We start from the raw sequence: 14607 nt of genomic DNA on the forward strand, positions 1-14607 counted from the left end.
TCAGTTCATTTTTGTCATGCCTCTTCAAACCCCAGCCTGCATATTGCAGCCACCATGCCACCATGCATCTTCATGTGCACTGCTCACACTCCCAGGTCCCCGTGGCCATGCGCAGCTGCAGAACAGCTTCTGAGTAGATGGGACAGGTATTGAGTCTTGTCTTGGGGACATGGACAGAAGGAACCAGGAACACTGTCCTGAGTTGAGAAGTAAGAAACCTGGAAGGAACCAAGCCATGCGGCATCATCGCTGTCAAGGATTGGTTCTGCTCTGTCCACTGAGGAGTGCTCAGTGCCTGGACCCCTGGACCATGTAGTGTGTGCTCAATAAATGCACCTAACTGAACCATGAAAACAGAAAGAGGGGGGGGGGGGTATCGGGCTCGTCTCACACACCCTCATGGCATCTGCTGTGGTTTATTATTGTTGATCAGACATTGGACAAAACAGGTGCAGAGACAGAAGTCAAACTTGAGTTCTCCCCTCCCCTTCTGAATCTCATGTCCCCGAGAGAACGCTGTCAGGGGATAAGGTGGATGAAGCAGGCTATGAGGAAAGCTGTCTATGATTGGATAGGATGGAAGACTTAGCAGGCAGGGATCGGAAGCCTGGAGTCTGACCCCAGGTTGGACATTCCCTCCCTGAGGCCTTGGGCAGTATCCTGCCCTCTTTGGTCAAGGCCTGCACATCCCCTGACTCTGGAGCCTTCTGGGCATATGCTGCTGTGCTCACAGGAGATGAATGCCCCATTCTCGTTCACCTGGGGAAGAAGAAAGGCAGAGTACATCAGGTCTACACTGCAGTCTTTCCAGCTCTGAGGCAGGAGGATAGTGAGCTCAGGGCAGCCTGGTCTACATAGCTAAAGCCCACATCAAAACAAACAAAAACAACAAAAAAATAGCCAACCTGTTATTGTGGCACAGGAACTTCCGTCTGTAACAGAAAACACACAATCATGTCATGAGCCCGCACTGCTACTTGGAAGCAGATGCAAATGAGTCCTCAGGGTGGACACCATGACTGGCCACCTGGAGCCCCTGAGAAGGGACAGTGCATCCCCATGTTGGGAAGATGGCCATCGGGACTTTTGGGGATGGACAGGGTCTTAGCAGGTTGAAGGTGTACATAGCCCTACCTGAGTTCCCCTCATTCAGTAACAGACCTGCCAAATGAGAGACAGGGCCAAGCCACAGTCTGCTGTGAGACAGTCCTAAAGGCCACAGCAGGCACAGTTGTCTTCCTCCTGAGTCCCTTCTCCTTTCCTTCCTGACCTTCTGAGGTTTGCTTCCCACATCCATGCACCCATGCTAAGCTCCATCCTGAGTTCACGTATGACCTCATCTCTTCCCTAGCATCAGACAGCTCCATATCCAATGAGAGAAAAGGTCCAAGTACAAGTCCCTCTGTGTCTCTTTGGCTGTGACACGGCCCTGCTGAGTCCCATTGGCCACATGATGATGAAACAGGAAAGACGGGCTGCTTAAAGGACCTGAGAACTGGCTTCAAAGTTCACAGGAATCCCAGCCCCTCCTTTCCTTAGTTGAACATTTCTGAGCCAGTGGCTTCAGCTTTCTTATCCTAGTGGTCAAGTGTGTGTGTGTTTCTGTATGCATGTGCATTTGCATGTGTATATATGTTTGTGTGTATATGTATTTGTGTGTGTGCAATCAACAGAGAACACTATAGCCCTCAACTGTTGTCCACCTTGGTATTTTGGTTGCACTGGACTGGAATTCACCAAGGAGACTATGCTCCCTCACCAGTCAGGGCAGGGATCTTGTTGTCCGTGCACTGGAATGGCAAGTGCAATGTCTGGCTCACCTACATGATTCTGGGGATGATATTAAGCTCCTTACCCTTGCTAATATGACAAGTGTTTATTGACTAAACCATATCATCAGCCCTGAGCCTTCTTGTTCAACCAGAAAGACAAGGATGTTATTAAGTACACCCTGTAGAGCCCTAGTGAGGATCCAGTGACATACTGTATGATACAGAACACAGGACAAAGTGTGTGTGCAGATCCAGAGAGCTATTGTATGATAAAGAACACAGGACGAGCGTGTGTGCAGATCCAGTGAGATACTGTATGATAAAGAACACAGGATGAGTGTATGTGCAGATCCAGTGAGCTACTGTATGATACAGAACACAGGACGAGCGTGTGTGCAGACCCAGTGGGCTACTGTATGATACAGAACACAGGGTGAGTGTGTGCAGATCCAGAGAGATACTGTATGATAAAGAACACTGGACAGAGCATGTATGAGGACCCAGTGTATGATAAAGAGTGCAGGACAGAGCCTGAACAAAAAGCAGACAGAGGAGAGGCCGTCCTTCCTTAGGAGGCCAAGTGACAGGAATTCTGCAGGGGTGATGTGACAATCTCTGAGAATAACTGTACAGCAATCAGTGTGACAGGAAAACCTATAAGCCTGGGCATCGTTGTCTGAATATTCTTGAAACAGATGGTGTGACCAGATGTGTGTGCAAGGGGACAAGATGATGATAATTTCTCACCGGCACATCCCAGGATCTCACTAGGGAACCATCCCAGTTTTTAAAGCATGGGTATTGTAGCCAGGCTGCAGCCTCTTCTGCCAGCTGCCGCCAGCCCTCTGAGTTGGAACCAGCCACGTTCCCTGTTGGGTCAGCCGGGTCCAGGATCACAGGCCTGCAGAGCAACATTCAGAGAGGGAGCTGACCAGCTGACCAGTGCCACAGATGACATTGCACAGGGACAGGGAGGAGCCCAGCAGAGCTCAGCTATTGACAGTTTGTCCTGAGTTCCTGTCCCAGAGCATAGAGAAAGCCTGGAGAGATCCCTGGACATGACTTGGAATGGCTGTGTTCCAATCCTCTACCCTTTAGTAGCTGTGTGTCCTGGGTCAGGTCCCTCAGCCTCTCTGGTCTGTGAAATGGAGAGAGTTGAACCAGCCCATCTCAAAGGATGAGGTGTGAGGGTAGAACGCAACACACGATCAAGGCTGTAACAGGTCTACTGCATTGTTTACTGTTCATTAGTCCAGCACTGTTCTGTGCCTCGCAGCCCTTACCATACTGTTACAGCTGGAACAGCTCAGTTCCTGCTCCATGCACTCCCCTCTCTGCTGTTTGGGTCTGGACAAGGTCAGAGCCTTGGTTTCCTCATCTGCAGACAGGAGAACCCACCCCTGCCTCTTAGGGCTACAGGTCCTCATGTCAATCAGGTGACAGCAGAATAGTGCCCAGCACAGTGACAGGACAGGAGATGCTCCATTGACACGGAGCTCCCACCTCCCCATTTCCACTGCTATAGCCTGGAGCCCCTGGTGAGGAACTGAGTCATGAGGGGACAGGCTACCTGGTTCTTCTGAGCTGACTGAGCAGGTAGCTGGAGATGTATTGGTCTTGAAAGTCATAATACTTTGTCCAGTAGATTCGAAGCTGCCTGTACTTGGTGACCAGTTCCAAGACTGTCCGGAAGCCCTGGGCTGTGTTGAACTCAGTGTTTCCACTCCCACGTTCCCAGGCGTAGACTGTGAGCAGCTCCAGGGCATACTGTGGGGGCAGCGGCTTCTTCCGCTTCTTCCGCTTCTTCGGCTTCTCCTTACACTGAGAAGAGAAAGGTGATGAGAAGAACAGGGCTGTCAGCTGTATGGGGACCACTTCTCACGGGGTCAGTTCTGCTGCCACCTGATGTCATCACAGGCTTACTGACACACAGTCATACCCGTTCTTGTAGATTCGGTCTATGTGCACTACCATGCTATAGCCAAGGGCTGTGTGGTTGACATGGAGACCATGTGGTTCACAGAGACTGAGCATTTACCGGCAGGCACAGGAGGAATCATGACACAGTGATTGACAGCCAGGGAGTGAGGGATAGTAATGGTGCTCACCATTGATGGTTTTATCACAGGGCTGAAATAACTGGGGAAAGGCTAGGGAGATGCCCCGTGGGTAAAGTGACATCCTCTCCTTGCAAGGGTGAGGACCAGAGCTCAGATCCCAGAAAACACATGACTGTCAGGCTTGTGAGGAAACCCACTCCTCATCCCAGCCTAAGTGTATGGAAATGGGGGTCCCCGGGACTATATGACGATCCAGAAGTGCTAATTCAGCACACTGTGGGCTCAAGTGTGAGACCCTGTCTGGACATATAATGTGGAGAGTGACTGAGGACCTGGCATCGCTCTCTGGTCTCCACATGCTTATGTACACACATGCACACACATAGACAGGTGCTCCCAAGAGCAGGTATACATATACCACACCAGATCTATCTCACACACATATAAAAACTCCAGAAACATTGCAGGATGGAAATGTAAAGAAAGCATCGCTTGACACATCAAGAAAATCTAAGTCATTGTAAGTACCCTGCATTAAAAAGACACTAGAAATCCATAAATCATGTTTAGTGTGAGGGTGTGTATCTTTTATCCCAGCAATAGGAGGCAGAGGTAAGCAGAACTGTGGGTTCAAGGCCAGCCTGGTCTGCATAGTGAGTTCCAGGACATCAATAGCTTCCTAGTGAGACCCTGTCTCTAATGCAAGAAAGAAAGAAAAATCCAGAGTTCACAATAACTCGTGAACAATGAATTAGATGCAGCTGAAGAGTGGGTTAGCTGAACGGAAACTGGACTAGAAGAAATCATTCCTAATAACATGGGAAGCCCTCCTTCCTCCCAGGTTCTCCCTCCCTCCGTCCTTCCTCCTAGTTCCTCCCTCCCTCCCTCCCTCTCCTACAGCATCTCCTCCCTGACTTCCCCTTCCCCTCTCAACTCTCTTTCCCTTCCCACTACTGCTTCCCTCCCTCCTTGCTCCTCATCTTTCTTTCTCTGCATCACCCCCTCCATTCTCTGCCCTGTAAGATGTGGCCCACAGTGGCTGGACCAGATGCCATACCAGTTGGTACCAGTGCTTGACCAGGCGGATGAGACTCTTCAGCTTGGGTGGCCGATCCTTCAGGAAGTTTCTCTGGAGCTCGGTGAAGCAGGTGGAGAACTCGCCTTCCTTCCTCAGGGAGGTGCACTCAATGATGAGGCTTCTGTAGATTTGGGGGTCAGGTTTCCTGTCAGTGCTGACATGACCTGTAAAGGAGGCCTTACTCAGCTAATTCTCCAGCCTTTCTCTGGCATTCCTGGCTCTTTTGTGGGGTGACAAGTTCACAGGTTATGGGGTTCAGTGAAGCGACCAGAGTTTTAGCAAGCATCACTCCCCATACATCCATGTGTCATCCCTCACCTCAGGACTGCATGCATCATGCGGCCCTGGAAAGTTCCTGACACCAACTGGTGATGGAGGAAGGTCATTGGTTAATTATAATAAAGAAACTGCTTAGCCCTCCTCATAGGTTAAAACATAGGTGGGAGGATTAAACAGAACAGAATGCTGGGAGGAAGAGGAAGTGAGCTCAAAGGCCATGCTCCCCTCTCCCGTGCATACACGAAGCTCCGACCCAGGATGGACGTAGGCTAGAATCTTCCCGGTAAGTGCACCTTGGGGTGCGAAACACATTATTAGAAATGGGCTAGTCCAGGTGCGAAAGTTAGCTGAGAAGAGGCTAGATATAATGGGCCAAGCAGTGTTTAAGAGAATACAGTTTCCGTGTAATTATTTTGGAGTATAAAGCTAGCCGTGCGGGAGCTGGGCGGGATGAAAAGCAGGCCCGCAGCTCCCTACTACAAACTGGTCCTGGAGACAGTAGTGGGAGGAAACAGCACACTGAGGCCACAATCAAGAGAGCCGCACAGTCATCTGATAATGGCCAACCGTGCCCTGGAGTCCAGCATCTTCTGCACGGTGCATGTCATGTGTGTACACTCCTGCTTGTGTCGTGGTATACTGTGGAGCACTTTGATATATTTTATATCATGGACCGGCTTACGGTGTCTCTGTCGTATTTTTGTCTGGTGTATATACATCATTTGTGTGTGTTTTGGAGAAAGTATACACTTATGTTAAGAGTTCATAGGAAGACATAAGGTGTCTCCCTTTGAGAAGACCAGCAGAAAACGGACATTCTCCTGTCTCTGGCCATGTAAGTCCTTGGTTAGAGGTCAGTTGTGGTCCTTTCTGTTTAGGTGAGTGTTGAGGATTTGAACTCAGGTCTTCATGCTTGTGTAGCAATCGCCTTTATCCACTGAGCTGTCTTCACCAACAGCTGTGCGTTTTCACTGGATGACTTTCTATCGTACCTAAATGAATATCACGTGGTTTTGTTTGCCCAGGTCCTAAGAGGAGTAGGGTGTGTGTGTTGTTTCCTGAGCTTGTAGAGTGGTTAGGCAGCAGGCTAGGGAACACATATGGCTGTGTGACTGTGTGTGGGTGCATGTGCACATCTGAGTAGACTAGACAGGCAGCAGGCTGTGTCTCAGGCGTGTGCACATCTGAGTAGACTAGACAGGCAGCAGGCTGTGTCTCAGGCATGTGCACATCTGAGTAGACTAGACAGGCAGCAGGCTGTGTCTCAGGCGTGTGCACATCTGTGTAGACTAGACAGGCAGCAGGCTGTGTCTCAGGCGTGTGCACATCTGTGTAGACTAGACAGGCAGCAGGCTGTGCCTCAGGCGTGTGCACATCTGTGTAGACTAGACAGGCAGCAGGCTGTGTCTCAGGCGTGTGCACATCTGTGTAGACTAGACAGGCAGCAGGCTGTGTCTCAGGCGTGTGCACATCTGTGTAGACTAGACAGGCAGCAGGCTGTGTCTCAGGCGTGTGCACATCTGTGTAGACTAGACAGGCAGCAGGCTGTGTCTCAGGCGTGTGCACATCTGAGTAGACTAGACAGGCAGCAGGCTGTGTCTCAGGCGTGTGCACGTGTGTGGCCACGGTTGTGGCAGACCTTACCATCAGGCTTTGATGCTGGCACATAGCAAAATCACTCTGTGATACTGGGACATGCCTGTCACTCAGCGACCCAGGAGAGTTTCAGCTTCAAGGTCCACCACACAATGGGGCATCGACTAAGTCGTCTTGGGTAGAGTTGTGAGTGAGGTCCTTTCTGGGGCTGTCACTCACTGTCATTTCCAAGGCGGTCCTACTGTGGTGGCCCCACTTCCCTACTGAAAAGCTGCTGAGGCTGGGGATGTCCATGGCCAAGACAGCCTTCTGGAGAATCACCTCCCAGTTCTTTCAGGGTCACCCCCTCTGCACCCCTTCCTTTCGGCAGGTATCCAAGCCTCCTGCGGTTTTCCACCGCGTGCTGCCCTGCTCTTACTCCTAGACTGGCCTCTCATTCTCTGTAGCCTGAGATTCTGTGCTGTTTCTATGGCTCTCCTAAGTCAAGGGCAATGACCTTGTCTCTAAGTTAATAACAGCAGTTTACACAGTGGTCAACAGGGGGAGCTGTGTCCCCAAATGTAAAGCCCCAACCTTTCTCTAAGCTTCCCAAACCCCCACTGTGCTTTCTCGGGTGTTCCTGATTGTCTTTGGGTAGAGTTGGACAATTTGTAATTTGGGGGTGCGCACACACACACACACACACACACACACATACTAGCCAGTTCCAGGTCAAGGTTTAACCTCTCTTAAAACAAGACAGACAAACTTGGCTGTCTCGTAGGGAGTGGAGGAAGCCTGAGTGAATATATCTGAATATATTTGTTTACAGCCTGAGAGTCCTCTCCTCCAGACACTAACTACACACCAGCCACCCCCCCACCCCCCCACCCCCGTGCTGTACCTAATAAACATGCTGAGGCTCCGGGTTGCCCGAGGTTGGGGGTGCAGCTCCATCAGAGCTCACACCCCACTGAGCCCAGCTGCATACTGCCAGAGCCACCAAGGTGGGCCAGCAAATCCCAGGTCAGCCTCTCAACAAATCAGGCTCCCAAGTAACCGACATCCAAGAGTGGCCTCTGGTCTTTACATACACCTGCAAACATGTGCATAGATCTACACACGTGTGGACATCCCCACACATGCACGCGCGGACACACACACACACACACACACACACACACACACACACACACACAGGAAAAATGAGAGAGAGGATGGAAGGGGACGCTGAGGCTCCGAGTGCCTTACCCAGGACATCATAGGCTGGCAGAACATCAAACTGAACCTCCTGTTGAAGTCGGGGGTGGGGGGGTGGGGGGGAGCTCAGTGTGAAGCCAAGTGCCCTGGGGTTGGGCAAACATGACCTCTGAACCTCAAACTTCACTCTAATACATCCCTCACACTGCAATGCATACAGCTGTTCCCGAATTTCCCGGATGAACTTTCCGCGTTTCTTTAACTGCTCTTCGAAGCTGGAGAGATTGTTAAGGAACACCACCAGGTCGGCGTCTGACCTGCCCTTGAGAGCTGTGCCTTTTCCCGAGGAGCCGCCCTGAAAGACAACGATGAAAATGACAGGCGACAGGCAGAGCCAAGGCCAACAGTCCAGGCCCACAGCAGCCTAGGGGTCCACCACCCAGGGAGATAGTTGAGCAGAGAAAGCTGGCACATGCGCAGTGGAATACTAGTAAATCCCGAGCGTGAAATCAGGATCTATGTAGGAAAATAGATGGTTTTGGATGTCCTCATGGTAGGAGAGAGAAGCCAGAATCAGGATGACAGAAAGCAGTGTTTATCTCTGGAGTCTAGATTTTAATATGGCTCTGAGTGTGTGTGTGTGTGTGTGTGTGTGTGTGTGTGTGTGTGTGTGAGAGAGAGAGAGAGAGAGAGAGAGAGAGAGAGAGTCAGTCTTTGTCTTGCTCAATACTGTTCTCCTTTACTATTTTTCTCAAACCCTGTTTAATATGTGTGTGTTTATAATTTAGACTTAACCCTGTATGTGTACATGGAAGCTAGCTTTAACTCTGTGTGTGTATATATGTAGCTATTGTCTAAGAAAATGCTCTAAACAATCCCAGTGAGCCCTGTTCATGGTATCTCCTTCTAGACTTAAGAAAAAAGTCTCAAGTACTTTAAATTAGCATGTGCTTTTAGATGATGATAAAAATATGTGGTTAGATCTGCTACAGCATACTGCATATGTGATTAAACTCTACTTTAAAATATATTCTATATAATGATAAAAAATTTAAGGTTATAAAGATCTATCTCAGACTAACAAAAGCTAACTTAGAGATGTATACCACCCCGTCCTTCCTGTGAGCTGTTTACAAGGGAGACCTAAAAAGCAAAATTAAATTAAATCAAGCGTAAACTAAACGTAGAAGATTATTCCCTCTCCTACTGTGTGACCTTCACTATTGTCAGTTTTTAGTGTTAAGCTTCTAACAAATAACTACTCAGATAAACCCAATAGACAGAAGTCCTCAAATACTCAGAGGTCTGCAGAATACTGCATTTAAAAAGATTAACTAAAAGGTTTGTCATAAAGAAGGACAGGCCAGCTCCTGGCACCCCCATTCCCTCCAAAGAAGAGGGTTCTGCACAGAAGAACCTCCACCTGGAACTTGCTTCATAAGTGGCAGTGCTAGCCACTGAGGGAAAAAAATGCCTTTCCACCTCAACTGCTGCAAAACCCTCTTCAGACTGTGATCAGCAGGTCCCTGGAGAATAGACTGCCTCAGGTCGCCTAGAACAAGGGTCGGCTGCTCCCCCGAGGAGCCTTACTCCACAGAAGCCTGTGGGGTCTTCTGGGGCCTTGCAGGCCTGCCTCTTCCAGCCAGAAGATGGATGCTGCCCTGAAACCTCTGCGACCACGGGGGATCCTGTGGTGGCTGCCTAGGTAGCCAAGCAATAAGTCTCTGCCATTTCTTTTTTTTTTGGTTTTTTCGAGACAGGGTTTCTCTGTAGCTTTGGAGCCTGTCCTGGAACTAGCTCTGTAGACCAGGCTGGCCTCGAACTCACAGAGATCCGCCTGCCTCTGCCTCCCGAGTGCTGGGATTAAAGGAGTGCGCCACCACCGCCCGGCAATTATTTATTTATTATGTATACACTGTTCTGTCTGCATGTATGCTGCAGGCCAGAAGAGGGCACCAGAACTCACTACAGATGGTTATGAGCCACCATGTGGTTGCTGATAATTCAGGTAAAATTTATTCCTCTCAGGACCTGACGCTGTTGGATGACTCTGCCGCTTTTACAGCAGCAACCAAGGCTTCAGCCGCCTTCTCAGCGCTCTGTGTAAAAATTCAGGTCCCAGGCCTCACTCTCCTGGAGCTAATGCTAAGTCTAGACACAGTTTACCTTGCTCCCAGACTCAGAAAGAGAAACTCACAAGACAGATTTCTCCTGGGTGTTAGGGAGATGCCATGATGACGGGGAAGGAACAGGTGCTTTAAGAGCCACTTCTGCAAAGATAGAAAAACTTAAGATATGAGGATCTCACAATGTTTTAGGGCCTAAGAAGGTGTTTTAAGGTGGGCACATGCAGGTTATTAAGGTGTGTAAATGTAAGTTATAAAGTGTAAGCGGAGTCTGCTAGTTTGTTTTCCTGCCGCCCAGACCATATATGCACACAGAAACTGTATTAATTAAAACACTGCTCAGACCGGGCAGTAGTGGCACACGCCTTTAATCCCAGCACTTGGGAGGCAGAGCCGGGCTGATCTCTGTGAGTTCGAGGCCAGCCTGGTCTACAAGAGCTAGTTCCAGGACAGGCTCCAAAGCTACAGAGAAACCCTGTCTCGAAAAATAAAAAAACCAACCAACCAAACAAACAAACAAAAAAAAAAACCCCTGTTCAGCCTATTATCTCAGGCTTCTTATTAACTCTTACATCTTAACTTAACCCATTCCTATTATTTTGTATTTTATCACGAGGTTCGTGGTTTACTGGTAAGTTTCCGGGGCAGGCGTCTGTCTCCTTCAGCAGCTAAGCTACATGGCGTCTCTTTACTCAGCCTACTCTCTATATATCTTTGTCCATATTTCCCACCTGGCTCTATTCTGCCCTGCCACAGGCCAAAGCAGCTTCCTTATTAACCAATGGTAATAAAACATATTTATAGCATACAGAGGGGAATCCCACATCAATAAAGTTCTGAGGAAAAAGGCTTAAGAGCTGACAGAGAAAGTGATTTGAGACACTTAAATGAAGGAAGCACGTTCCAGATTTCTCTCTCTCTCTCTCTCTCTCTCTCTTTCTCTCTCATTATGCTACTAAGACTCCACAAGCTCATAGTCTTAACTGTAATCAATATAATTCTGATAAGCTATTAACCTAGCTCGGGCAGAGTACTAACCACTGACCTATGCCACTATATTATCATAGCCACAAGCTCAGGATGTTGAGTTCCCTTTAGTTGTTTCCTAACTATAGATGTAAAAGGTCCTTTTCGTTATGCTAAAAACATCTGTCTTAGTTTTCTGGATAGAAGAAAGAGCATTAATGCTTTCAACCAACATCACTTCTGGTGAGCGTGCTGCTGTTTCTACAATTTAAATTCCAATACCGATTATATGCAGTAAAAATTCTGATGTGTCTAAAACTTATATGTCTTTGCAAACTCAAAGAATTCTTGTAAGTTCCAGGAATTTGACTTGGATTCACCTCAGACAGGTCAGACTCACTCCAGATAAGTACTGCCAATGGACAGCCTGTGCCTCCCCAGCTGTCCCTGGTCTTAACACTCCCCTCTCTCAATGACCAGAATCCAAGAAAAAAAAATCCCTAAACTTAACCTTGTCCTCTGCTCTGCCATCATGTTGCCAGGTCCAAGAGACACAGACAGTTCCATAGATCCTGGACAGCAGTGAAACCACCAGCTACCCAGGACATGGCCAGCACTCCAACTTTCTCAGGTTCCCCACATACGGTTGACACCCCGCGAACCAGCAGGAAGCAGTCTCGAGAATTCGTGCCCTCACTTCCCTAACCTGTCACACATAACTCCTCAACCTTTTAATAAATAAAGGGGAGGAGTGTTAGCATCCAGGCACATATGGTCCCTGCACCCTGGATACCCGACAGAGTGTCACCCAGGCAGTACCCGGTTCCTTTAAGAGGCAGAACTCTGCCTACTTGTACCTTTCCTTCCTCTTCATCTTTCTCTCTGCATCCCTCTGTATTGCTCTCTCTTTCTCTCTCCTTTTTTCTCTCTCTCCACAAGGTCACTCTGTGCTTCCTCTCTTCTCGCTCTCCCTTCCCTTCCTGCAGTAAAACTCCCCGTGGAAGCCCTGTCTTCGGAATGGTGTGTCTGTCTCTCATCTGCCATATCGCCCCTTGGCCTGCAAAGGTCCAACCTCCCACCATTTCACAACACCTACCTACTCACTAACACACGTGTACACCCCACAGAGCTGAGCTGACATTACAAAATGACATTTCAGTAGCCATGACAGTGACTATGGGTTAAGTACTGTTGTCATGGGGTCCCGTTTGGCAGGTGGGAAACATGGACAATGAGGCTCCCTCAGTACAGTCATCCAGCATGTGGGGTCTCTGTTCTGTTCTCTACCCTGTGCCACATCTGGGGTGCACATGAGAACACTGGGACACAGAGAGATAGGTAACCCACCCCCACTCAGGGCTGCAGCCTGGCTCCTGAGGGTCCACTCCCTCCTCACCCGGGTCAGCTCAGGCAGAGGGGGACTCACCTTCACCACCTTGGAGACCCTCACAGGGTGGGCAGCACCTCGGAAGCATCTCTCCTTCAGGAAAGCACATATGGTGTTGATGGCTGCTTTAACCTCAGTTCGGAAGATGGTGTCAGGAAGGAGGTGGTCCTCTATGAACTTGTCCAGCTCTCTGGCAGGGGTGTTGCTGAGTTTCTGGGTCATCCTCGGGCCAGCTGTGTTTGCTGACTGTGGCACTGCCTCTGGAGCCAGCTGCACCTTATATCCACAGCTAGTTTCTGTTTCCCAGAAGGGGCGGGGCTATGTGATCACAGCTCTGCCTCTGAGTTCTGTGGCTCCTGGACTCCCTGACACTCTGGTGCTTCAGTGAGGCCTTATGTTTGGATTCTCAAACCCTCATCCTGCAGGAAGCATTTTAACATATTGTTTTATTTTTTTCCTTCTTGGTCTTCTACTGTTACTGAAAGAAGAATGGTTTATAGTCACCTAGACATTTAACAGCAATGCACACACTCACTAAAATGTGAAGAGCAAGTGAGAAACATCCAGAAGATGCTGGCCTCCAGTTTCACCACTGCTGTGGTCGGTGTGTGGCAGGTGACTGGTCCATACCGGGACAATGTGATGAGCTGTCTGCCCAGGCCATGGCGAGCTTGTTTAGCCTTCTGGTCTCACAGTTCCCTGGGTTCCCAGGTGCACACCCATGTGGCCATCATCCAAGACATCATCCACAATGGTTTCACTGCCCCCCACCCCATCTGTCCATCATACAGGACAAAGGGTTCATATTTCATTAATGTGGGGTCTCACTGTGTTGCCCAGGATAGACGTGAACTTGGGTATCTGCAGCATAGGCTCCCAAGTTCTGAGGTTACAGGGGTCTGCCATTCTGTCCAGCTGCCATTATCAGTCAGTTGTGACTCCTAACTTCAATAATGTAAAGTGCTGACTTACACCCAGGACAAATCACCATGAGGAACTAGCCTGTCTCCATCCCTAACCCTCCCTGCCCAGCAGGAGAGGATGTTCATCATGGCAGGGTAGCAGTTGGTCCATACTTGTGATCCCAAGTCCTGGGAAGCTGACACAGAAAATGAAGAGTTTGAGGCCAGTCTGAGCTACATGATGACACCCTGTCCCAAAAACAATCATGCATTCACGTACACACACACACACACACACACACACACACACACACACCCTGAGTCACTGTTGGAATCTCTGCAGAGAGCAAGGGATGGAAGGAAGACAGAGGAAATAACTGAAACATTTGGTCTGTCCACAGTCATGGCCACAAGCCCTCGACGACTTTAAGGAATTTTGTTTTTGAAGAAGCAGGTAGACATGGATACATCATTCATTTCAGAAGCCTGCCCTCATCAAAAAGTACAGTCTTCATGGCCTGGTTGGTAATAAAGGCCCCTTGGTTTACCCTGACTCTGGTAGTTTGAATGTATTGTCCCCATGATTTCATAGGAAGTGGCACTATTATGAGGTATGCATTGTTGGAGGAAGGGTGTCACTGGGGAGGTGGGCTTTGAGGTCTCACGTGCTCATCATACAACACAGAGTTACAGTCCACTTTCTGTAGCCTTCTGAAGAAAATGGAGCCAGCACCTTGTCGGCCTGCATGGCACCATGCTCCCCATCATGATGTTGGATCGAACCTCTGAAATGCAAGCAAGCCACCCCAATTAAATATTTTCCTTTATAGGAGTTGCTGTGGTCATGGTGTCTCTCACAGCAATAGAAACCCTAACAACGACACTGACCTTGCCTGAGGGATGTGATGCTGAAGACCCTTCACATAAGGGCTAGGACGGGGCGACAAGAGCCCAGCTGAGGGTCCTGAGCAGATCTGGGTGAACGCCAAACTAATTATACTTTAAAATATTTTATTGCCTTTATTTCATGTGTGTCAACATGTGGGGCCAGGGGACAACTTCCAAGAGTCGGCTCTCTCTCCTGCCACCATGTGGGTCCCAGGAACAAACTCAGGCCATCAGACTTGGCAACAAACCCCTGCATCCTCTGAACCATCTCAGTGACACTTTTAATTGTTGAATGGGGTCTCATAGTCAAATAGGCCAGGCTATCCTTCAACTCACAGCAATCCTCCTGCCTCAGTCCCCTGAATGCTGGGATT

At 49.1% G+C, this 14607-nt stretch overlaps 1 protein-coding gene across 1 annotated transcript; it reads right to left on the minus strand.

Annotated features, from left to right (window-relative positions):
- Window positions 1–407: 407 nt before the first annotated feature.
- On the minus strand, window positions 408–12724 carry LOC121444679 (2'-5'-oligoadenylate synthase 1A-like). The gene is made up of 7 exons (XM_041646585.1): window positions 12483–12724; window positions 8016–8319; window positions 4890–5074; window positions 3343–3593; window positions 2520–2673; window positions 906–932; window positions 408–759 (listed from the first exon to the last, which is right to left on the minus strand). Exons 1-6 carry the CDS (start codon window positions 12663–12665, stop codon window positions 909–911), a joined length of 1101 nt encoding a protein of 366 aa, XP_041502519.1. The 5' UTR covers window positions 12666–12724; the 3' UTR covers window positions 408–759; window positions 906–908.
- Between the last annotated feature and the right edge of the window lie 1883 nt (window positions 12725–14607).

The sequence above is a fragment of the Microtus oregoni genome, unplaced genomic scaffold, assembly GCF_018167655.1.
Source record: "Microtus oregoni isolate MIOR12 unplaced genomic scaffold, Mior012 000003F_ref0000135, whole genome shotgun sequence".
Taxonomy (NCBI): Eukaryota; Metazoa; Chordata; class Mammalia; order Rodentia; family Cricetidae; genus Microtus; species Microtus oregoni.